The sequence below is a fragment of the Carassius gibelio genome, chromosome B18 (genome assembly GCF_023724105.1).
Source record: "Carassius gibelio isolate Cgi1373 ecotype wild population from Czech Republic chromosome B18, carGib1.2-hapl.c, whole genome shotgun sequence".
NCBI lineage: Eukaryota > Metazoa > Chordata > Actinopteri > Cypriniformes > Cyprinidae > Carassius > Carassius gibelio.
Window position 1 is genome coordinate 25,941,631 of NC_068413.1, and position 26,334 is coordinate 25,967,964.

General features: G+C 37.9%; 2 protein-coding genes and 1 long non-coding RNA gene across 4 annotated transcripts in view; all 3 read left to right on the forward strand.

The window, feature by feature from the left end:
* Positions 1 to 26,334, forward strand: part of LOC127977424 (genetic suppressor element 1-like) — an 870,445-nt gene that overhangs the window by 361,092 nt on the left and 483,019 nt on the right. The window lies entirely within an intron of this gene.
* LOC127977376 (uncharacterized) lies at positions 17,985 to 23,146 on the forward strand. 2 transcript variants are annotated; one of them, XM_052582255.1, is made up of 13 exons: positions 17,986 to 18,740; positions 19,202 to 19,343; positions 19,520 to 19,736; positions 19,850 to 19,976; positions 20,252 to 20,550; positions 20,717 to 20,807; positions 21,035 to 21,151; positions 21,283 to 21,358; positions 21,434 to 21,685; positions 21,891 to 22,062; positions 22,201 to 22,349; positions 22,454 to 22,521; positions 22,669 to 23,145. In XM_052582255.1, the coding sequence occupies exons 1-13, from the start codon at positions 18,390 to 18,392 to the stop codon at positions 22,684 to 22,686; spliced, it is 2,079 nt and encodes a 692-aa protein (XP_052438215.1). In that variant the 5' UTR covers positions 17,986 to 18,389; the 3' UTR covers positions 22,687 to 23,145. The 2 variants fall into 2 exon arrangements, with proteins under 2 accessions (XP_052438214.1, XP_052438215.1); XM_052582254.1 differs by having other exon boundaries at positions 17,985 to 18,740; positions 22,454 to 23,146.
* Positions 24,641 to 26,334, forward strand: part of LOC127977467 (uncharacterized) — a 75,051-nt gene continuing 73,357 nt past the window's right edge. The window contains exon 1 of the long non-coding RNA XR_008158243.1: positions 24,641 to 24,703. This is a non-coding gene — a long non-coding RNA (uncharacterized LOC127977467). The remainder of the gene's footprint in view (positions 24,704 to 26,334) is intronic.

The following is a 26,334-nucleotide window of genomic DNA, read 5'->3' on the forward strand; positions in this document are numbered from 1 at the left end:
CATGATAATTCTGTCAGTAATAGATGTGGACATTTAGTTGTGCATTAGTTGTGCAAAATTGTTTGGTAGAACTCTCTCACTGCCTTCCCAGCATGCTTAATTAATACAAATGTAACTTTTTAATGTCTCGTCAATAACCATGGTTTAAATGGATAGGCTTTCTTTGCAAATCCCATCCATTGAAGCCTGCTTCATTATTTGATAATACTTACGTAAGAGAGGGGAACTGCAGTCATGCAGATCAGGGGAGGAGAAGAGTTTTCTCATAAATGCCTGCAGCTCAAATCTCTCAGATCTCACAGAGAGCGATGGCTCATAACTGCATTTATTGGATTGGAGTGGATTTGATTGGGTGGCTTATAGATTTAACATGCTGGAAAACGACCTTCATGCTTTTCCTGGCTTTGCATGTGCCAAGCTGGAGTGTGCATATTTGGGGTGTTAATCGCTCTCTGATCTAGGTGAAACTGCACTTCATGCTAACAGTGAAATTAGAGATTTAGAATAAGTAAGAGAAAGTTGCATTATAGTTGAACTTCTTATTGGTGATTGGCACTCCTCCTACTTTCTCTACTTTTGGGACTGTGAGTAGATGACCCAAAGCAGTACCAGGGCTGAGACTGGCATCACCACAGCAGGGGGAGGTCTAGAACTCTGCACCATCTGCTGCTGCCCAGGCGGTGTGCCCAGAATAGTGCCCTTCATGGACACACTCATATTCAGAGCATCCCCCATGTTATGAGCCAATTTTTATGCCCTGTCTCTTCCATCTCTTCCTAAAATGGCGTCTTGCTCTCTTTATTGTGAGTTAAGTATGCAGGCTCATTTCTGTTTAGTTAATGTCTGTTAATTTGTATTGCACATTAATATGCTAAAATATCAATTATAGAACACTTTGTTCAGACTAAAATTTGATGGGGTGAGATACAATCGATTTAAGCCACTGTAAAATAGGTGATATACACACAGGTCAGTGTTGCCAAGTCTGCGGTTTTCCTGTGGCATTGGGCTTCTTTAACACTGTTGCCACGGGTTGTTTTTCATGTCCACGGGTTTAAGCGATGCCAATAAGGTGATATTTAGCCCCTAAAATGCTAATTTTACCAGGGGAACACCACCAAAAAAATGTATTTTACCCCAATGGAATGCAATTTTTACCGGGGCGTCCCCCTCAAAATGTGATAAGGATAGGTTTGGGCTAGTTTTGAGTAGCAATTGGGCGGTTTTGTTGTGAAATCCTGGCAGCCCTGACACAGGTGTGCTCAGTGTTGGGAGTAACACATTACAAAAGTAATGCATTACAGTAACATATTATTTTTTGCTGTAAGGCAGTAGTGTAAGGCATTACTAATCAATTTTCAGTAATATTTTACTCTGTACATGTTCATTACATATTATACGCTTGTGTTACAACACACTTTTAGCACAAGATTTAATTGTAAAAAAAACCCTGCAAGATATTCACGAATCAAAGATGCAGCAACAAAGAAGTAGACCTATCATACACTTTATCTCAAGTCTTGATGATTTATGACCCTGATTTATGGCCTGATTTATGGCCGTACAGTCAGTGTTGACTGACAGATAGTCAGAAGTGTGCATGGTCAGTTTGGATTGATTTATGACTATATGGCCTGTCAGTCAAAGCGGTTGCCATGCCACTGGGTCCTGTGACCCTTGATTGACATGGCAGAGGTGTGTAAATCAAAAGATCAAAGAGATCTCAGATTTGACTTGTGTTGTGTTTATTACTGGATATATGATGGTTGTATCTGTTACCAAAGCAGTGGGGGGTTTCTTATGATGGTTGTATCTGTAACAAGAGCTGTGGGGGGGTTTTTGTGAAGTTCCTTTCTGGCCTGTTGTTCACACCTAAAGACAGTGGGGAGGTGTTTGGGTTCTTCCTGGGGGGAAAAAATGGCTGTGCAAAAGTGAGGGTTTTGACACCTTGACAGGATCAATGTTTGTTTGCTCTATATGGTGTTGATACCTAGGCACCGACAGGCCACATGCTCCCCGTCTACAAACACATTTGAAAAGGAGGACGATGTCTGGTGTCTTTCCAGGTGAGAATTTCAAAGAGTGAGAGAGACAATTATCTAAATCATCAACTAACCAAGCCGCTGAAGAGATAAATAATTGAATGTTATCTGGAATTAATAAAATCAAAAAGGCATTCCTTAATGTTAAGAAAATACTATCCATAATATGTGATGTGTAAAAGGAGTTGAAATCTCACGCTAATTTTAAAATCAACTCTAAACACACACACACACACACACACACATTGGTTTTCCATGTTCTATGGGACATCCCGTAGACGTAATGTTTTTTAGACTGTACAAATTGTATTTTGCATCACCATACATCAACCTTACACTTAAACCTACCCCTTACACAAAATTTATTTCATTTTAATATTTTCAAAAACACTTCATTCTGTATGATTTATAAACAAGTTTCCTCACGGGGACAAAAACAATCCCCAAGGATTTTGGATATTGCCATCATTGTTCCCCATAACATGGGGTATACCTGAACCACACACACACACACACACAGTAAAACTGAGTAAACTAAATTTGAATTATGAGCAAAACCTTATTTGTTGTTTTTACGTTGTGTTATGTACGTATTTTTTCATTTAATAATCTAACCTGTAGATAGTATGTGTACTGTAAATGAACAAATATACATTTGACTTAAACTCAGTAAAATAATTACACCTTCCATTTTAAACATGTTTAAAAGATTAAACACATTGTGTGTCACTAAAGCAAGGCACACTGTCTATTGTCTTAATTATTTTTTAAATAACCTGATGACCAGCATTGTTTCTTTAGATCATTTATGCACAGAAGTGCTTTTTTCACACGACTAGAAAACTCTTTGGATGTGTTTGGCAAACATCATTTCTACATCTTAAATGCATGACTGAACTTTTCTCATTCGACAGAAATACTATTTTCTAATTATTTACCCGGCCTACAACACGTGGTGTAAATTTTCTTACCTAGAACAGAAAACATACACTTTGACTATTTGATTATTTTGTAGGCATCATGTAATGTTTAATGGTTTACTAAAAAAAATTTAGCACCAGCAGCTGTGATTATCAAAATTAAAGAAATGTACAAGCTAAGGATGTTTCAACTATCATCATTTCCTTTTGACTCTGATAAACTGGTAATGAATTTTCTATGCAAGTGACACAATATACAGTTCTCATACTATTTGTGTAGATAGCTGTACTAAAACATTTATGACTATTTTTGCATGCCAGCAGATTATGTCAAGGGTGTTTCACATCTAAGAATCACAATGTTTTGTAAATGACATTTTTCTTACACCTCAAGATTTAGCCATATCAAGATTTTGGACGGCCGTTCACAATTTGTTTGTTGGACTGTACGTTTTTAGGTGATCTTTGTGTGGTGTCATCATAATAGGAATAAATGAAAATTAAGAAATTAAGTTACAGTTTTTCTCTCCGAGATATTTCTTTTAGTGCAACTTTGTGTCTGTCCAAAAAGTGTGATCACATGAAGCATCGACACAAAAATGAAGTGTCACAAAGACACATAATAACCACTACCTCAACTTGAAAATGAGTCCTGCCATTTTCTGTTCTGACTGTTACACTTAATACAAACCCATCTATTACACTTAAAGTTAGACATTAAAAGTCAAGGATGCCACAGGAACTATTTCCTTTCTCTGTTTCTCTAAACATCACACTGGTAAATAAACCAGAGATCACATGTAGAAAGAATTCATTGAAAGGGGCATGTTTTAGTCCATTTTAGATGGTCTGCACCAACACATGTTTTAGATGTTTTAGGTATTCATCAGACTAACAGGTTTGATTCAGGAAACACACACGACTGGAACTGCGTGTTGTCATGACTGTCTTTTTAATTGATCTACTTTTACTTTTAAGACAACACAGTGAGAAATTATGGTCTTCGACAGCATGGGCCCCTGAAATGTTGTATTATTTCTTTGTTTTCACAAAATATCTAAACATTTATCTATCTTAAAATATTAGTTATTACGTGTTTACAAAGTTGTCGTGTCCGACGTTTACATTTTTAAGAACATCTGATATAGTTTATCATCTTTTAAATTTTATAACATATGTTTCACCAAACCTTGACGCCTGAAAAACGGGTTTAGCATCAGTCCACATTTCAGTTGCTAGCCAGAAAATGCAAGTGAGCCGATATTTCATTACCGAGATAATCTACATGATGTGAAACTAGCTCACATTTACATTACAGTTTTGGGTTCTAGTTTATGTTGAATAGTGTTTGTTACTGCTCCAAATGTTTAACACCACATTACTCCATTGTGAAGAGATGTACTGTACAAAAAGTTTTTCACTGTAGTAGTCCAACTCTGAAACCAGACCAAACAAAAATGAGCTTGAGCCTTAGTTGTGGCAGAATTAAAATGTTTTCTTTTTATCTTTCCATGATTTGTGCGTGTTGTTCTGAACCACGGTTTCATTTTTAACATCACAATCGTATTGTATTGTCATGCATGATTGTAAAGAGTTTTGTTTGTGTCAGTCTCTGGATTTTTTTTTTTTTTTGCAAACAGAACTGGTGTAATTTTAGCGAGCTCTTTGTGTTCTCGGCTTTACTGTGTTTATATACGTCAGAATTCTTTAAATTTGCTCGATTAAATTAAGTATTTAACACAGTTTTGGGTAATGTGTGTGTGAATATAGAGGATCTTTACAAATATTTTTTCTTGAAATAGCCATGTAACACTCTGAATCGAGACTGCTTCTTTTAAATATAACATTAACACATTTTTCATGAGCTCAGGCCCATTGTTTTATAAACCACGAAAGATTAAAATGTGATTCAACATTTTATTTCAACAATACATTTTTGAATATACATTCATACACTGAAGTAGTGAAGAAAATGGTCAAATTGGCATTACTAACAAACAGTAATAATGACATTACAGGTGGTCTAGCCAGAAAAGAAAATCTCTACAGGCCAGCATGTTTTGTTCTAGTATGTAGTTGACGTAAGTTTGAACAATCTCACATGTCATGGAACCATAATTTTTTTAAACCAACAATGTACATAAATCTGTTACACATGTACACAGACAGAGAACCTCGTTAATGTCCATCTCATCGTCACATTCAGACACCACATCCAGAACTTTTCTAGTCGTTACACAGACTGATTCTTTACTGGTAATAAACATACTAGTCAAATCAGGCCATGGGTTATTTTTCAGGCTTCTTACAACATTCATTTCATTCTTAAGATTTTCTTAAGAACTCCAGTTGCAATCCATCTGCTTTTGCCCAGCGTCAGACATCCTTTTCAGAATTTAATTCAAGAGATAGACTTTGTACCCTAATCAATATACTGTAGAATGCTGTCACCATTTGCCAGAATCCGGACTGACTGTATTAATCCACGACGATCCAGGCCTTGTGCAATTTCAGTTTCAATTTCTGGTTTAACCAAAACTGTGTTAAATACTTAATTCTTTTTATGAAAGACAGCATCTGCATTTGTCTGCTGATATATTTTTGGAAACCGTAAAAAAAATATCATGACAGTATTGACATATTGTACAAATCATACAATAATCAACAAATCATTTATTTATTATTTCCTGGCTGGTTAATTTGATTTCAATATCAGGTTTTCTCAAAATCTGGTGAACCAGTCTCGTACATCGCAGGATAAAATTTAAATGTGCTGTTTACAAACATAACTCTGTTTGGACAAAATGTGCACAGCACTATAGCTACTCTTTTCACTCACTCACTCTCTTTCTCTCTCTCTTTATTTATTTTAATTTTTTTACTTTGTCTTTCTGTAATATTTCTCTACATTTCTTTCTCTTTGCCGGTCCACAGCTTCCATTGGGAAGTGTGATTTGTTAAGGCAGCAGCCTTTTTTTTTAAATCAATTAAGCCTTTTAAAAATGAGTATTAATCATGAGGGCCAAGGCAGATCAAAGGCAGGCCTCCCACATCCGGAGGCAAAGATTTCCATTCGCTGGAGGGAGAGAGGCCAGCGCGTGTCTCTCTGTGGGCAGATCACCTCCTGTTCCAGCAGCAGATAATTTGTGCTCAGTGGGTATAGATCAATGGGCCTGACTGTTCTAGGAACAGAGGGGACACTGCATTGGTAATTGGACAAAGTAAATTGCAGTATTTGTGAGAAGCCAAACAGGTGACGTCAGATGGCCCAAGCAAACAAACCATGTCTAACTTTTGTTTTGTGAGAATGTGTGTGTGTTTGCTTCAGCCCTTATAGTGTATTGTTTCAATAAATTGACTGAAGCCGTGATGCATGTCGTATTGGTTTGATTTTAAAAGGTCAAATATTGCTGTATTAAAGCATTTTTATTTTTAAGCCTGTAAATGAGACTGTACTGTGATCACTGTACACAATGCCAGTACGTCACAGCCATCTCTCTACGTCATGTAGCCTTGACAGCCCCAGCAGTAGAAGACAGCGAGCCGCTATCTTCTCCCTGACTGTCTATTTGCATCATCATCTGCGTTGAGAGCTCTGTTAAAGGTGGGATAGGCAGCCATTACCATTAATTTGCAGATTAATCTGTAAAAAGCATGCACACTGATCCCAGAGAACATACAATCTACACACTGCTCCTCTCATTTACTTCTGTCCTGCTACTATGCTGTAAACCTTTACATCTAAAAAGCACCCGAGAATCGCTCAGCAGACACCAGCATCACTATCAACTTTTTACGCGAAGATGAATTGTGCCTGAGGAAACAGGTTCTCCATTATTTGTCATGTATGAAACACTAAGTGCATGCTTTGTTTGGCTCCTGTCGCTCAGATGGATTGCCTTCATCATTGCATGTCAGAAGCAGTGAGGGAAATTTATAGAGCATGTGGCATTAAGCAACCAACAGAGATGACATCACCACTGAGTAGGAAATAGATGGAACTCTTAGCTTTTGCTGATCTCCAGTAGTGATGCATTTTATTACTGTTCAAAATCCATCGAGAGACAACATTCTTAAGAGAAAGACCATGATTAGGGGACAGTTTTCAAGGGTGCACCCTAGAAAGTTGTCAATATCTTTACTGATCTTGGAACATAGTCCAAACCTAAGTCCTATACCTAAATCAAACCCTAATCATAACCTCCCCTAAAATCACAGGGGAATGATAGATTGATAAGACTTTTGTACAAGCCTTGTTGGCAAACACCAAATGATAAAGATGTCTCTGAAGACCAGAAAAAGCTGCAACCTTTTCTATTTGGTGTCTTCTAGTTAAAGGTTTTGCTATTAAATACTAGGTTGTCTCTAAATAGTATTTGCATTACATTCCCAATGCCTTTTTATGATAATGAGCTGATTATGATAATGACCAATCAAGCAGAGAGAAACAAGTTATGAATAAACACTCCCCAATGAAATTATCCACGTGATAATTCTGTCAGTAATAGATGTGGACATTTAGTTGTGCATTAGTTGTGCAAAATTGTTTGGTAGAACTCTCTCACTGCCTTCCCAGCATGCTTAATTAATACAAATGTAACTTTTTAATGTCTCGTCAATAACCATGGTTTAAATGGATAGGCTTTCTTTGCAAATCCCATCCATTGAAGCCTGCTTCATTATTTGATAATACTTACGTAAGAGAGGGGAACTGCAGTCATGCAGATCAGGGGAGGAGAAGAGTTTTCTCATAAATGCCTGCAGCTCAAATCTCTCAGATCTCACAGAGAGCGATGGCTCATAACTGCATTTATTGGATTGGAGTGGATTTGATTGGGTGGCTTATAGATTTAACATGCTGGAAAACGACCTTCATGCTTTTCCTGGCTTTGCATGTGCCAAGCTGGAGTGTGCATATTTGGGGTGTTAATCGCTCTCTGATCTAGGTGAAACTGCACTTCATGCTAACAGTGAAATTAGAGATTTAGAATAAGTAAGAGAAAGTTGCATTATAGTTGAACTTCTTATTGGTGATTGGCACTCCTCCTACTTTCTCTACTTTTGGGACTGTGAGTAGATGACCCAAAGCAGTACCAGGGCTGAGACTGGCATCACCACAGCAGGGGGAGGTCTAGAACTCTGCACCATCTGCTGCTGCCCAGGCGGTGTGCCCAGAATAGTGCCCTTCATGGACACACTCATATTCAGAGCATCCCCCATGTTATGAGCCAATTTTTATGCCCTGTCTCTTCCATCTCTTCCTAAAATGGCGTCTTGCTCTCTTTATTGTGAGTTAAGTATGCAGGCTCATTTCTGTTTAGTTAATGTCTGTTAATTTGTATTGCACATTAATATGCTAAAATATCAATTATAGAACACTTTGTTCAGACTAAAATTTGATGGGGTGAGATACAATCGATTTAAGCCACTGTAAAATAGGTGATATACACACAGGTCAGTGTTGCCAAGTCTGCGGTTTTCCTGTGGCATTGGGCTTCTTTAACACTGTTGCCACGGGTTGTTTTTCATGTCCACGGGTTTAAGCGATGCCAATAAGGTGATATTTAGCCCCTAAAATGCTAATTTTACCAGGGGAACACCACCAAAAAAATGTATTTTACCCCAATGGAATGCAATTTTTACCGGGGCGTCCCCCTCAAAATGTGATAAGGATAGGTTTGGGCTAGTTTTGAGTAGCAATTGGGCGGTTTTGTTGTGAAATCCTGGCAGCCCTGACACAGGTGTGCTCAGTGTTGGGAGTAACACATTACAAAAGTAATGCATTACAGTAACATATTATTTTTTGCTGTAAGGCAGTAGTGTAAGGCATTACTAATCAATTTTCAGTAATATTTTACTCTGTACATGTTCATTACATATTATACGCTTGTGTTACAACACACTTTTAGCACAAGATTTAATTGTAAAAAAAACCCTGCAAGATATTCACGAATCAAAGATGCAGCAACAAAGAAGTAGACCTATCATACACTTTATCTCAAGTCTTGATGATTTATGACCCTGATTTATGGCCTGATTTATGGCCGTACAGTCAGTGTTGACTGACAGATAGTCAGAAGTGTGCATGGTCAGTTTGGATTGATTTATGACTATATGGCCTGTCAGTCAAAGCGGTTGCCATGCCACTGGGTCCTGTGACCCTTGATTGACATGGCAGAGGTGTGTAAATCAAAAGATCAAAGAGATCTCAGATTTGACTTGTGTTGTGTTTATTACTGGATATATGATGGTTGTATCTGTTACCAAAGCAGTGGGGGGTTTCTTATGATGGTTGTATCTGTAACAAGAGCTGTGGGGGGGGTTTTGTGAAGTTCCTTTCTGGCCTGTTGTTCACACCTAAAGACAGTGGGGAGGTGTTTGGGTTCTTCCTGGGGGGAAAAAATGGCTGTGCAAAAGTGAGGGTTTTGACACCTTGACAGGATCAATGTTTGTTTGCTCTATATGGTGTTGATACCTAGGCACCGACAGGCCACATGCTCCCCGTCTACAAACACATTTGAAAAGGAGGACGATGTCTGGTGTCTTTCCAGGTGAGAATTTCAAAGAGTGAGAGAGACAATTATCTAAATCATCAACTAACCAAGCCGCTGAAGAGATAAATAATTGAATGTTATCTGGAATTAATAAAATCAAAAAGGCATTCCTTAATGTTAAGAAAATACTATCCATAATATGTGATGTGTAAAAGGAGTTGAAATCTCACGCTAATTTTAAAATCAACTCTAAACACACACACACACACACACACACATTGGTTTTCCATGTTCTATGGGACATCCCGTAGACGTAATGTTTTTTAGACTGTACAAATTGTATTTTGCATCACCATACATCAACCTTACACTTAAACCTACCCCTTACACAAAATTTATTTCATTTTAATATTTTCAAAAACACTTCATTCTGTATGATTTATAAACAAGTTTCCTCACGGGGACAAAAACAATCCCCAAGGATTTTGGATATTGCCATCATTGTTCCCCATAACATGGGGTATACCTGAACCACACACACACACACACACACAGTAAAACTGAGTAAACTAAATTTGAATTATGAGCAAAACCTTATTTGTTGTTTTTACGTTGTGTTATGTACGTATTTTTTCATTTAATAATCTAACCTGTAGATAGTATGTGTACTGTAAATGAACAAATATACATTTGACTTAAACTCAGTAAAATAATTACACCTTCCATTTTAAACATGTTTAAAAGATTAAACACATTGTGTGTCACTAAAGCAAGGCACACTGTCTATTGTCTTAATTATTTTTTAAATAACCTGATGACCAGCATTGTTTCTTTAGATCATTTATGCACAGAAGTGCTTTTTTCACACGACTAGAAAACTCTTTGGATGTGTTTGGCAAACATCATTTCTACATCTTAAATGCATGACTGAACTTTTCTCATTCGACAGAAATACTATTTTCTAATTATTTACCCGGCCTACAACACGTGGTGTAAATGTTCTTACCTAGAACAGAAAACATACACTTTGACTATTTGATTATTTTGTAGGCATCATGTAATGTTTAATGGTTTACTAAAAAAAATTTAGCACCAGCAGCTGTGATTATCAAAATTAAAGAAATGTACAAGCTAAGGATGTTTCAACTATCATCATTTCCTTTTGACTCTGATAAACTGGTAATGAATTTTCTATGCAAGTGACACAATATACAGTTCTCATACTATTTGTGTAGATAGCTGTACTAAAACATTTATGACTATTTTTGCATGCCAGCAGATTATGTCAAGGGTGTTTCACATCTAAGAATCACAATGTTTTGTAAATGACATTTTTCTTACACCTCAAGATTTAGCCATATCAAGATTTTGGACGGCCGTTCACAATTTGTTTGTTGGACTGTACGTTTTTAGGTGATCTTTGTGTGGTGTCATCATAATAGGAATAAATGAAAATTAAGAAATTAAGTTACAGTTTTTCTCTCCGAGATATTTCTTTTAGTGCAACTTTGTGTCTGTCCAAAAAGTGTGATCACATGAAGCATCGACACAAAAATGAAGTGTCACAAAGACACATAATAACCACTACCTCAACTTGAAAATGAGTCCTGCCATTTTCTGTTCTGACTGTTACACTTAATACAAACCCATCTATTACACTCAAAGTTAGACATTAAAAGTCAAGGATGCCACAGGAACTATTTCCTTTCTCTGTTTCTCTAAACATCACACTGGTAAATAAACCAGAGATCACATGTAGAAAGAATTCATTGAAAGGGGCATGTTTTAGTCCATTTTAGATGGTCTGCACCAACACGTGTTTTAGATGTTTTAGGTATTCATCAGACTAACAGGTTTGATTCAGGAAACACACACGACTGGAACTGCGTGTTGTCATGACTGTCTTTTTAATTGATCTACTTTTACTTTTAAGACAACACAGTGAGAAATTATGGTCTTCGACAGCATGGGCCCCTGAAATGTTGTATTATTTCTTTGTTTTCACAAAATATCTAAACATTTATCTATCTTAAAATATTAGTTATTACGTGTTTACAAAGTTGTCGTGTCCGACGTTTACATTTTTAAGAACATCTGATATAGTTTATCATCTTTTAAATTTTATAACATATGTTTCACCAAACCTTGACGCCTGAAAAACGGGTTTAGCATCAGTCCACATTTCAGTTGCTAGCCAGAAAATGCAAGTGAGCCGATATTTCATTACCGAGATAATCTACATGATGTGAAACTAGCTCACATTTACATTACAGTTTTGGGTTCTAGTTTATGTTGAATAGTGTTTGTTACTGCTCCAAATGTTTAACACCACATTACTCCATTGTGAAGAGATGTACTGTACAAAAAGTTTTTCACTGTAGTAGTCCAACTCTGAAACCAGACCAAACAAAAATGAGCTTGAGCCTTAGTTGTGGCAGAATTAAAATGTTTTCTTTTTATCTTTCCATGATTTGTGCGTGTTGTTCTGAACCACGGTTTCATTTTTAACATCACAATCGTATTGTATTGTCATGCATGATTGTAAAGAGTTTTGTTTGTGTCAGTCTCTGGATTTTTTTTTTTTTTTGCAAACAGAACTGGTGTAATTTTAGCGAGCTCTTTGTGTTCTCGGCTTTACTGTGTTTATATACGTCAGAATTCTTTAAATTTGCTCGATTAAATTAAGTATTTAACACAGTTTTGGGTAATGTGTGTGTGAATATAGAGGATCTTTACAAATATTTTTTCTTGAAATAGCCATGTAACACTCTGAATCGAGACTGCTTCTTTTAAATATAACATTAACACATTTTTCATGAGCTCAGGCCCATTGTTTTATAAACCACGAAAGATTAAAATGTGATTCAACATTTTATTTCAACAATACATTTTTGAATATACATTCATACACTGAAGTAGTGAAGAAAATGGTCAAATTGGCATTACTAACAAACAGTAATAATGACATTACAGGTGGTCTAGCCAGAAAAGAAAATCTCTACAGGCCAGCATGTTTTGTTCTAGTATGTAGTTGACGTAAGTTTGAACAATCTCACATGTCATGGAACCATAATTTTTTTAAACCAACAATGTACATAAATCTGTTACACATGTACACAGACAGAGAACCTCGTTAATGTCCATCTCATCGTCACATTCAGACACCACATCCAGAACTTTTCTAGTCGTTACACAGACTGATTCTTTACTGGTAATAAACATACTAGTCAAATCAGGCCATGGGTTATTTTTCAGGCTTCTTACAACATTCATTTCATTCTTAAGATTTTCTTAAGAACTCCAGTTGCAATCCATCTGCTTTTGCCCAGCGTCAGACATCCTTTTCAGAATTTAATTCAAGAGATAGACTTTGTACCCTAATCAATATACTGTAGAATGCTGTCACCATTTGCCAGAATCCGGACTGACTGTATTAATCCACGACGATCCAGGCCTTGTGCAATTTCAGTTTCAATTTCTGGTTTAACCAAAACTGTGTTAAATACTTAATTTAATCGAGCAAATTTAAAGAATTCTGACATATATAAACACAGTAAAGCAGAGAACACAAAGAGCTCGCTAACATTACACCAGTTCTGTTTGCAAAAAAAAAAAAAAATCCAGAGACTGACACACACAAAACTCTTTACAATCATGCATGACAATACAATATGATTGTGATGTTAAAAATGAAACCATGGTTCAGAACAACACGCACAAATCATGGAAAGATAAAAAGAAAACATTTTAATTCTTCCACAACTAAGGCTCAAGCTCATTTTTGTTTGGTCTGGTTTCAGAGTTGGACTACTACAGTGAAAAACTTTTTGTACAGTACATCTCTTCACAATGGAGTAATGTGGTGTTAAACATTTGGAGCAGTAACAAACACTATTCAACATAAACTAGAACCCAAAACTGTAATGTAACTGTGAGCTAGTTTCACATCATGTAGATTATCTCGGTAATGAAATATCGGCTCACTTGCATTTTCTGGCTAACAACTGAAATGTGGACTGATGCTAAACCCGTTTTTCAGGCGTCAAGGTTTGGTGAAACATATGTTATAAAATTTAAAAGATGATAAACTATATCAGATGTTCTTAAAAATGTAAACGTCGGACACGACAACTTTGTAAACACGTAATAACTAATATTTTAAGATAGATAAATGTTTAGATATTTTGTGAAAACAAAGAAATAATACAACATTTCAGGGGCCCATGCTGTCGAAGACCATAATTTCTCACTGTGTTGTTTTAAAAGTAAAAGTAGATCAATTATAAAGACAGTCATGACAACACGCAGTTCCAGTCGTGTGTGTTTCCCGAATCAAACCTGTTAGTCTGATGAATACTTAAAACATCTAAAACATGTGTTGGTGCAGACCATCTAAAATGGACTAAAACATTGCCCTTTCAATGAATTCTTTCTACATGTGATCTCTGGTTTATTTACCAGTGTGATGTTTAGAGAAACAGAGAAAGGAAATAGTTCCTGTGGCATCCTTGACTTTTAATGTCTAACTTTAAGTGTAATAGATGGGTTTGTATTAAGTGTAACAGTCAGAACAGAAAATGGCAGGACTCATTTTCAAGTTGAGGTAGTGGCTATTTGTCTTTGTGACACTGGTAGACCAGAAAAAGCTCTAAAGTGCATCACTATCTCAGTTTAGACACTCTCTTGACAATCATTTAATCATCTTGTACTCTATTTTGTTCACGTTTTTGCCTGTTTGACCAAACTCGAGGAATAGTCTTTATCAAAAAAACAATGAAAAAGATACACGGCTGGTGGGCCGGATCGACATTAAAAGTTTTCACAATAATTTAGAAGAGAGGATTTCACTATTAGGTATTTGTTATTCTGATACATACTTCTGTTGTGGAAACATATTTCCTGTATAAAAGAGTATGTCTATAACCTATTCAAGGGCGTTTAGTGCAATCTTATGGATCTTAAACGTAATCACATTACAACAAGGTCACATAGTCCCTCTAGTAAATCCACCAAAAGTGAACAAGAATGAAACAAGAGCTCTACATGTAGGGGCAATATTTTTTTGCTGTAGTTATGCTGTAAAAATTCCTATGAACAGGCACTGTATGTTTGACCACAGTCAGAGAAAACTCTTTATCAGAAAACTGCAAAACAACATGTAAACAGATCAGTCAACTATCTCTGGTAAAAATAAATAAATAAAATAAAATAATATATATTTACAAGTCACACATTGACAATTTTTGTCTTATGTGCTCATTACAGCTAAAATCCTGTTTTGCCAAATGCCATACACACTTTTGCATTTCATAATTCAGTGATTTTTTTTAGTCAGTTTTGCTTCGTATGCAAAAGTTATGTTTGAATTTTTCTAGAACCATTACAAAAGTGAAAACATCGTAGTTCTCAAATGTGTCTGTATTACAACAAAAGCCCATCTAACAGATCTGGCAGAAGTGGAGAAACAGATGTTTAGCACATACACACATTGTAGATGCTTACATACACCAGAGATGTTGCTTTATTTAAGTCAAAGAAGATGGCCATAGGAACTGATAACATTCTTTAATGTTGTTGTGTTTTGTCAAAATAATAAAAAAGTTCAGTCAAATGTTTAATACTTTTTCTTAAATGAGTAGGATGTGCTCACCCTGCTCTCTTTCCCACGCGAGAGTTAGCATGAACTTACAGGAGTCTTAAAACAAAAACGGCCAAACAAACAAAATGTGAATGGTTTCATCTGCTATCTGAACAAGATGACTTAATCTAGTAGATTAATAAAAAATACCATTTACAAATCAACATACATTTTTTTAACAATTGTATTCTGAATTTTATATGCATTTTAAACATTTGCTTTCTTGCTATACTCTCTTTCTTAGTGATTTGGTCACGTGAATACACGAAAGGTTATGGATAAAATTTATCTACACAGGAGTTTGGAAACTTTAACATGCTCAAACTTAAACGAGTGTGCAGCTTTCAGTGGAACCGTTTGATTTGTATTGGTTGTAATAGTTTTAAGTGTAAAACAGCTAGACTTCATTTTTGTCGATGCTTCATGTGATCACACTTTTTGGACAGACACAAAGTTGCACTAAAAGAAATATCTCGGAGAGAAAAACTGTAACTTAATTTCTTAATTTTCATTTATTCCTATTATGATGACACCACACAAAAATCACCTAAAAACGTACAGTCCAACAAACAAATTGTGAACGGCCATCCAAAATCTTGATATGGCTAAATCTTGAGGTGTAAGAAAAATGTCATTTACAAAACATTGTGATTCTTAGATGTGAAACACCCTTGGCATAATCTGCTGGCATGCAAAAATAGTCATAAATGTTTTAGTACAGCTATCTACACAAATAGTATGAGAACTGTATATTGTGTCACTTGCATAGAAAATTCATTACCAGTTTATCAGAGTCAAAAGGAAATGATGATAGTTGAAACATCCTTAGCTTGTACATTTCTTTAATTTTGATAATCACAGCTGCTGGTGCTAAATTTTTTTTAGTAAACCATTTAACATTACATGATGCCTACAAAATAATCAAATAGTCAAAGTGTATGTTTTCTGTTCTAGGTAAGAACATTTACACCACGTGTTATAGGCCGGGTAAATAATTAGAAAATAGTATTTCTGTCGAATGAGAAGTTTCTGTCGAGTTCAGTCATGCATTTAAGATGTAGAAATGATGTTTGCCAAATACATCCAAAGAGTTTTCTAGTCGTGTGAAAAAAGCACTTGTGTGCATAAATGATCTAAAGAAACAATGCTGGTCATCAGGTTATTTAAAAAATAATTAAGACAATTGAGAATGAGGAGTCACGTGCCGATTTGCTGGCGGAACAGATAGAGACGGATCTACGAATACGCGAAAGAAAAGGAAGTAAAGCAATGCAAAAACATAAGGCGAAAGAAAGGGGACCTTACAGGAACAAGCTCACACCAAGCGCAAAACAGCGGTGTTTGGAGAAGCTCTCAGGCAGCTCCCTGCAGCGGCACAGAGACCTAAACAATTTACCTCAGTGCACACATATGGACATTGGGAATTATATTGTTTACGATGTAAGTCACTTTGCATTCACACTGTTAATGGCTTAATCTAACCCGGACATTTACATCTCGCAATCACACATTTAACTACCCTAGCTAACCCAGAACTGGTTTGTCCATTTTGCAGCCCCCAACACAAAAACCTGGTACAGTATGTGTCATTGGGTTAAAATCAAATTATAACTAAACATACACAGCTTTAGCCTACATCAAAATATGTTGGAAACGTTCGTATACACTGAGCATCTTGTTACAATCTAGTGTTCATTCGCAGTTAATTACTTTGTCATTTTGGTCAAGAAGTGCATTCTAAATGCAATGTAATTACAATACACTAAAACGCATGTGAATAAACTTACTTTGGCCAGTACAACACTGTTTTCTTCACCTGCTGTAAATGGACCCAGCCACAGCAGAAAGCCTCGTAACTTTCCAAAGACTTGTGACTTTTAAACTCCTGCATTGTGTAGTAACTTAAACCAAAAATATATATAATTCCCAATGTCCATATGTGTGCATGGAGGTAAATGGTCCAGGTCTCTGTGCCGCTTGAGAGCTTCTCCAAATACCGCTGCTTTGCGCTTGGTGTAACCTAAAAAAAACTGTATTCCATTGTTCCTATGTTTTCCATATGTATCGTGTGAGGTACTGCAGCAGTTTTTAACGCAGCAGTAACTTCCAGGCATGGTAAAACAGTGCAGAATTGCGAGAACCTCCTCTTAACAACACATGTAAAAAATCCTGTTTCGCCGCCCGTATCCCTCCAACGTGGCGGAGACTGTGATATCGAGGGAGGGGCTTTGTGCTATGACGACAACTTCTCATTCTCAATAGACAGTGTGCCTTGCTTTAATGACACACAATGTGTTTAATCTTTTAAACATGTTTAAAATGGAAGGTGTAATTATTTTACTGAGTTTAAGTCATAAATGTATAAATGTATATTTGTTCATTTACAGTACACATACTATCTACAGGTTAGATTATTAAATGAAAAAATACGTACATAACACAACGTAAAAACAACAAATAAGGTTTTGCTCATAATTCAAATTTAGTTTACTCAGTTTTACTGTGTGTGTGTGTGTGTGTGTGTGTGGTTCAGGTATACCCCATGTTATGGGGAACAATGATGGCAATATCCAAAATCCTTGGGGATTGTTTTTGTCCCCGTGAGGAAACATGTTTATAAATCATACAGAATGAAGTGTTTTTGAAAATCTTAAAATGAAAGAAATTTTGTGTAAGGTTGATGTATGGTGATGCAAAATACAGTTTGTACAGTCTAAAATATTAGTGTAGATGCCATTCTTCTAATGATGTAGCAAGTACATAGGGTGTTATGTGAAGTGTTTCCGGTTCCGGTTTACCTAATTAATGCAGCCTAAAAATCCTTTAACGGATTTGGATATTAAAAGCATATTAGTATGTTATGTGTATGCAAGGTTAAAGGCTATGTTGCAGGTTTTTTTTTTTTTCTTTTCTGGCAATTTTCTAGTTCGTAATAAACATTTAAACAGTTATCCATTGTATTTGATGTTGTAGGGTATTACAAAAAAGAAATATAATAAGGAAAAGTAGGTGAAATCTTAGCGGTTAGCTACAGGTTAGCAATGAATCTTGTTTCTCCCACAATGCATTGCATGACGTCACATGAGGTACTCGCTTTTGGACGACAAACGAAAGCCCGCCTTAATACCATTGAGAGAGTGAGACGAGTAGTGAGAGTAGTAGCTAGTGAAAGAGATCGATAGATTGATAGATAAATAGATAGATACATAGATAGATATCATAGCATAAATATATAGTCAGAGATAGCATAGCATAAAAGATAGCTTAGAGAAAGAGTAGAGAATAAGTAGACAACATGGTTTATTACTGTGTTTGTGGCGGGTGCAAGAACTCCAGCAAAACTGGACATAGGGTCCATTGTTTCCCCAAGGACAAAGGGATCTTCCGAAGCTGGGTGCAATTTGTCAAGATTAGGCGGGCAGATTTTTCAGCTAGCTCTGTCACCGCCTACTCGAGAATATGCAGCGCGCATTTCAAGGAGGAGGATTACCACTCAGGGGATGCCAAGATGGTCGCACTTTCTTTAAAAAGTATGAGGATGGCTAAGTTAATTCCTACCGCCGTGCCGTCTGTGAATGCAAACCTCTCTGCTTGTCCTGTCCCGAGGTCGAGAGACACCGTCTGCCGCAAGCGATATATTGCCACGGTAAGCATCATGCTAACGTTAATGTTTACAAGCTGCGTTTTAGCTAGCTCTGTTTGTATTTTGCATAACGTGTTCCCTTTGACACAGCCTCCACTACAAGCATGATCATTCTGAAATTAGAAAAGCATATTTCGTGATTCACGAATATGAGCCAAAACAAAATTGCCCTGAAGTAAATGTCCATAATATGGACATCGGGAATCGTCATCGGCAATCGCCTTTCACAATAGTGTGTTTGCGTTTTGTGTTAGACTGCTACGGTTCTCTTTCACATATATTTGACCGTGACCGTGTAGTGGAGGCTAAACGCAAGTAAACACAGTTTACCCACCTCTGAAATATCAGAAACAGTTTATCCACTTTTCACTTCAAAGTTTAGCTACCTCTCAGTAAATTCACTAACGTTACCATCACATGTACTCTAGACATTTATAACCACTTATTATATTTGTTTTGGCAAGATGATGACAGATACCTCACAGCAGGAGACCGTGGACAGTGTAGACACTGTGGAGAGTGTCGATACTGGCGATCAGCCCTTGTCCTCCTCCACTTCTGACGCTGTGACACAGTGTTATTTGAAGCCCCCCCGATGGTCTCGCGGTAAGTCTTGGGTATTTTAAGTGGTAGATATTCTGTCTAAATCATTGCCAGTATCTATGCAAGCAGTACATTTCCATACACATTGATTAAATTAATACATAGCCTACACCAAAATATAGCCGCTTGGATTTGCTATGTTTGTCACATGTTTGGGTATGTTTACTGCCTCTTCACAGCTGTGCAGATTAACCTGAAGCCCAAGATGGTCAGCATGGGTACACAGACGTCTTTCAGCCCACAAACCTCCACTCCCCTCGCTAGTCCTGAACAGACAGATGATGATGATGATAATGCCTCTGTCGTTAGTGACTTATCGTGGGTGCCCGAAGAGCCGATGCATGAGGAGGACTTGTTTGATGAGGAGCCACCTTACGCGTGTGACCCCCACCACAAGTGAGATAATTTAAAACCAACATAGACCATTTTGAATGCTCATTTTATTGTGTACTGTAGCTTTGGTAGTTTGAATGACACCTCCCTCCCTCCCTAATTTTTTGTTGTTGTAGTGGCATTGACAAATTCATTGTTTGCCAAGAGGAGCTGATGGGCCTTTTTGCCATCTGTCCGGCCTGTTGTGAGAGGTCAGATAGTAGCATCGTGCAGCAGGAAGGAACTTTTGTTAAGATCAAGCAGGTACGGTTTTGTTTGCGCAGCAGGCCATCTGGTTAGAAAATCAGAATATCTAATTACAATCTGATAGCTCTGACTGTCTTGCCAGATAATTTACAATGTATGTACCAGGCTGGCTTTAGTCTGTTGGTTTGTGATGGCATCATATTTGAGTGTTATACTGTATTGGTCATGTGTGTTTCATTGGAAACATGAAACCAGTAATGTACAGTACTTAATCTATATTCAATCCTGATATACTGTTGATTACTCTTTTTCTTTTTTTTTTACATATCTAGGTCTGTGCATCATGTGGCTACCACCGTTTCTGGCAAAACCAACCAATGCTCCACAGGAACATGCCGACCTGCAACCTCCTGTTAAGTGGGGCCATTCATTTCACTGGATGTTTGGCCACCCAGACATTAAGAATGTTGACTCTGTTTGGCCTGCAGTGCATCAGTGCGAGCAGTTTCTTTCGCCATCAGCGCCGCTACACTATCCCTGTAATCGTTCAGGCCTGGCAAAATGATCAAGCAAAGAATTTTAGTGACCTACGGGCAATGGATGGTGGGCTAGTTCTTGCTGGTGACTGCAGGTAAACCAGTGTGAGAGCTCATAGACCAGTTGCATGTTTTGATTTTGTTATTTGTTATCATGTAAGGTGGCTTTAGTTGGCATTTGCAGATGACATGGTGGATTGTCTTTACAGACCTTTTTTTTTTAAAACTTGAAACATAATTCAAATTTGTAATTAATTCCAGGTCAGATTCTCCTGGGCACTGCGCGAAGTATGGATCCTACTCTCTGATAGAGGACAGAGTGAACAAGGTGGTGGATGTTCAGCTTGTTCAGGTAAACCTGATGTTATTAGACAAAGAAATGAACTCTGCAATTTGGTAAACTGATGGTATCTTAATATAACATCTTTCCACTAGTACAACGATGCATAGAGCTTTATTGTGTATTGCCTAACTAGAGTACAGTGTATCATAATACCTGGACCATCAACGCGTCGGTTCATCCACGCCTCCTTCAACACCACCAGCATTCTACACTTACACTGTTATGTCATGTTGCAGAGCTCAGAGGTCCCCAACAGCTCATGGTGTGAGCTTGAAGGGCTCAAGCGCAGTGTTGACCTGCTGAGGGGAAAGGACCTGCATTTGGCAACGCTGATCACGGACCGTCATCGCCAGGTATTTACAATAAAAATGCAGTATAGAATGTAAATATCTGAATTGCATTGAAGCTGGATGTTTGTGGTTTTCTGATGCACTGAGGGCCACACAGGTCAATCATCCACAAAAGTTTGTTTATTTCTCCTTAGGTTGCCAAATGGGTGAGAGAGGAGCTGAGCCCTGAAGGGACACGGCATTATTTTGATGTGTGGCACATTGCCAAAAGTATGTATTCATTGTTGGAAACTTGAAGCAGTTTTTGTTATTGCATATCAATTAATACCATTTGTTCTAAAACAGGTCTGGGGAAGGCATTGGATGCAGCTTCAAAAGAGTGTGACCAACTACAGTTGTGGAGGCCTGCTATAGTGAATCACCTCTATTGGACTGCAGCCTCAACCCCAGATGGCAACCCAGCAGTCATGGAGGCCAAATGGAGAAGTTTAGTCAACCACATCCAGGACATTCATGACCATGACACCCCTGCCTTCTCCAGTTGTGCCCATGGCCCTCTAGACGGGGATCAGCGCAACAAAGAGTGGTTGGACCCAGGTACAGTACACACAGTATGTGGTATTATGCACGCTCTACAGTTTTGTTGTATTTGCTGTCTGAGTGATTGTTTGGATGCTTTGACATGTGACCTTTGTGATGAAATGTTTTCATTCACTGGCAATCTCATAACATTTTGTTTACTGTTTATGTTTGCTATAATTCATATGTGTATCTGTCTGCCTCCCTGTCTTGGTCTTTGCAGGCTCATTGGCAGCAGTAAAGTTGGAGAACATAATCATGAGGACTGCCTTACTGAAGGATGTTCGACAGCTGTCTCCACAGCACCAGACCTTCTCCCTTGAGGCTTACCACTCCCTCATCTTGCACTTCGCGCCCAAGCACACAGGGTTTTCATACCTTGGGATGTATAGCAGGTCAGTGCTATCCAATGGAATAATACTGCCAATTATTATGCCGTTTATAGTAATAATAGTACCTATTATCATGCCTATTGTAGTATTTTGTCATGCATACACCAAGTTAAAAAAATTCTCAAATGTGTTATTTTGTAGGCTTCTCTTAGCGGCGCTGCATTATAATCACAATGCCAACCGTGAGACAGCACGGAGAAGTGATGGGACGGAGAAGTACTGCGTGCGGTATCCGCGCTTCAGAAAAGGTGCCCATGTGGTGCTTCCCATCAAAGAGGCAGCCTCATACGGTAAGCAGTGTCATGCAGTTCTATCATATTTTGAGATGGTGCAAGAGACATCTGTGATCAGTGGCAATGATCTTTATACAGTATTATTATTATTATGTCTGCAGGTTATGCAACATCATTAATGAAGGCCCTTCGGGAAAGCTACACTAATTCACCTGCAGCTCTTCGAGAGGTTAGCGACAATTTATCCTCCGATGCACCTGCCCCCATCGCCAAATCCTTCGAACAGGTTCCGAAGGAGGAGGCCGTCAGCCTCTACCTAGCCCGGCAGTCACGTTACAAAAAAACCTAATTTCACATTATTATTTTTTTTCCACAGACAAGTCCAATGATTTAGTTGTAAGTATTTATTTTAGTTAGTTATCTTCTTTCCCTCTGTCCATGTCATCTAATTTGGTGGTGGTTTCCTGCATGGTTTGTTTTTTCTTTGTGTGCTGTTGCTTTGGTTTTACTTTGCACAAAATTATTACTTTTTTCCATCTTTGTAAGTGGCAATAATTGTCGCTGTACCCCATTCAAGGGGTCCTGCATGCCGCATGTCTGCTCCTCTGCCTGTTATTTGCATGAAATTTGTTGTATGTAATTCAAAATAATTTACCAATCATTTTACCTGTGCCTTGTCAACCTCTGTGTGCGGTGTTGTCTGGGCTCACTGTGTGTCTGCTTGATGTGCTTTTGCGTGTGTGTGTGAGAGAGAGAAACAAAAGAAACGGTGCAAACGTTTCAGGTCAGTAATCTTCGTCCTTGTTCAGTAAATGTTCAGTAACCGTTAAAATCAATGCCAATAAACTGTGTTTTCTTATCAAAATTCATGTGTTCTGTGTGCTTTATAACATTTTAAGGGCAATTGGGGGATCACAACAGAATAAGCAATTATTTTTATTAATTTTCATCCAAACGAGGCCATTGAAAGCCCTTATAGGTCTGGTCACCACTTTGAAATTTTTGTCTGATGGTTGAAACAACACAAGAGGGTAGAGGCTTCCTTATACTCCTGCCTAAAACTCCATAAGCCCAGCGTATAGCCTGCCTGTACGCAGTGTACCGGTATTGCCTAGGGATAAGTAGGAAAGATTCTTAAGTTTAAAACTGTAAGTAGGTTGGAAACGTCATTTTAAGCCTGTCTCTTATGCATGTTTATTGTGTATGCAACACATATTCTGTCACCTATAGCTGTTGTTCAAAAGACTCAGTGTAAAAAGATTGGTAAAGTAAACAAACCATGAACATACTCGTGCGTGCTGGCTTGAAGGGGACCATGATCCTGCCTGAAGTGTGAGTATGCTATGTGTAGCACAAACGGATTCAGGCAGCATGCCTCAAATCCAGGATGCTGCGTTAGGCACGTTACATCTGCTGGCCGCGGGGTGAGGTCCTCGACCAGCGACCAAAACGCTCTCACCTCCCTACAACACAAGCTCTCCACCACAGTTTCCATGGGACGACACCGCCCACACAGACACCTGCCAAACACAGCGACACAGACGCATACTACTCACTCCCTCTACCGGTAAGCCTGACGGTGTCAATGACAATTAATCACGAGGAAAACTAGTTGGCACTATCAACAATAATCACACTGAAGACATGACCAGCCGTCGGCGTCGGCTACGTTTGCAAACAACATTTTCACCGGAGGAGGTGGTAAAAGCTTAGAAATTAACAGTAGGGGTTCACAGGTGGGACTGTCAAGCTAGCCCATAGCTAATCACTGTCACTAGATATAAAGAAAACGTTGACTTTTATTCGGTGCTATTCACTGACAGTAAAAAAAAAGTTGTTATTGTATGCACTGCTGTTCACAGACTACTAGCTCCAGCGGTCATTGCTTCGTTTCTAAATGGTAGCAACTCACCAGGACACTTCATCAACTCTCCAGTCATTCTCCTCTGACCATGCATTTATTTGTCTTTGATTGGCATCGGCTCTCGGTATTTCCTCATTCGCCCTGTCACGTCTAAACGGTTCGAAATTATATGGCTGTGGGCCATCATAAATGTTAACTGTGGGTCTTTCCACCTCTTCCTCATCCCAGTTAGACGCCATAATCACTGAGTGCTAGAACTAGTTCTAGTAGCTGCTGAGCTGCAAGGCTGGGGCTACCTTCCAGCACGTCTACCTCATGTGACGTCATCGCCGATTTGCGTAAAAAATAACCGTTACTAACCAAAAACTACAAAAACTGGACTTTAACACCATTTTGGAGACATTTCTAACTTTATATACATATCTTGACTGCTTTACGTACCCATTAATCGAAAGTAGTGTTTAACCTGCACCATAGCCTTTAAAGAGATGGGTCTTTAATCTAGATTTAAACTGCAAGAGTGTGTCTGCCTCCCGAACAATGTTAGGTAGGTTATTCCAGAGTTTAGGCGCCAAATAGGAAAAGGATCTGCCGCCCACAGTTGATTTTGATATTCTAGGTATTATCAAATTGCCTGAGTTTTGAGAACGTAGCGGACGTAGAGGAGTATAATGTAAAAGGAGCTCATGCAAATACTGAGGTGCTAAACCATTCAGGGCTTTATAAGTAATAAGCAATATTTTAAAATCTATACGATGTTTGATAGGGAGCCAGTGCAATGTGGACAGGACCGGGCTAATATGATCATACTTCCTGGTTCTAGTAAGAACTCTTGCTGCTGCATTTTGGACTAGCTGTAGTTTGTTTACCAAGCGTGCAGAACAACCACTCAATAAAGCATTACAATAGTCTAACTTTGAAGTCATAAATGCATGGATTAACATTTCTGCATTTGACATTGAGAGCCTATGCCGTAATTTAGATATATTTTTGAGATGGAAAAATGCAGTTTTACAAATGCTAGAAACGTGGCTTTCTAAGGAAAGATTGCGATCAAGTAGCACACCTAGGTTCCTAACTGATGACGAAGAATTGACAGAGCAACCATCAAGTCTTAGACAGTGTTCTAGGTTATTACAAGCAGAGTTTTTAGGCCCTATAATTAACACCTCTGTTTTTTTCTGAATTTAGCAGTAAGAAATTACTCGTCATCCATTTTTTTTATATCGACTATGCATTCCATTAGTTTTTAAAATTGGTGTGTTTCACCGGGCTGCGAGGAAATATAGAGCTGACTGGAAATCCTCACATATACCATTTTTCTCTAAGAAGGAATATAATTGTGAGGATACCACCTTTTCTAGTATCTTGAACAGAAAAGGGAGATTTGAGATTGGTCTATAATTAACAAGTTCTTTGGGGTCAAGTTGTGTTTTTTTTATGAGAGGCTTAATAACAGCCAGTTTGAAGGTTTTGGGGACATATCCTAATGACAATGAGGAATTAATACTAGTCAGAAGAGGACCTGTGACTTCTGGAAGCACCTCTTTTAGGAGCTTAGATGGTATAGGGTCTAACATACATGTTGTTGGTTTAGATGATTTAACAAGTTTATACAATTCTTCCTCTCCTATAGTAGAGAATGAGTGGAACTGTTCCTCAGGGGGTCTATAGTGCACTATCTGATGTGATGCTGTAGCTGACGGCTGAATGGTTGCAATTGTATCTCTAATAGTATCGATTTTAGAAGTAAAGTAGTTCATAAAGTCATTTCTGCTGTGGTGTTGGGAAATGTCAACACTTGTTGAGGCTTTATTTTTTGTTAATTTAGCCACTGTATTGAATAAATACCTGGGGTTATGTTTGTTTTCTTCTAAAAGAGAAGAAAAGTAATCAGATCTTGCAGTTTGTAATGCTTTTGTGTAGGATATGCTACTTTCCCGCCAAGCAATACGAAATACCTCTAGTTTTGTTTTCCTCCAGCTGTGCTCCATTTTTCGGGCTGCTCTCTTTAGGGTGCGAGTATGCTCATTATACCATGGTGTCAAACTGTTTTCCTTAACATTCCTTAAAGCTGCGGTAGGGAACGTTTGACGCTCTAGCGGTTAATAAACAGAACTGCTTGCGTCTTACGGAAGAGCATCGTAGCCGGAACTACTCTCTGTTTATGTCTATGAA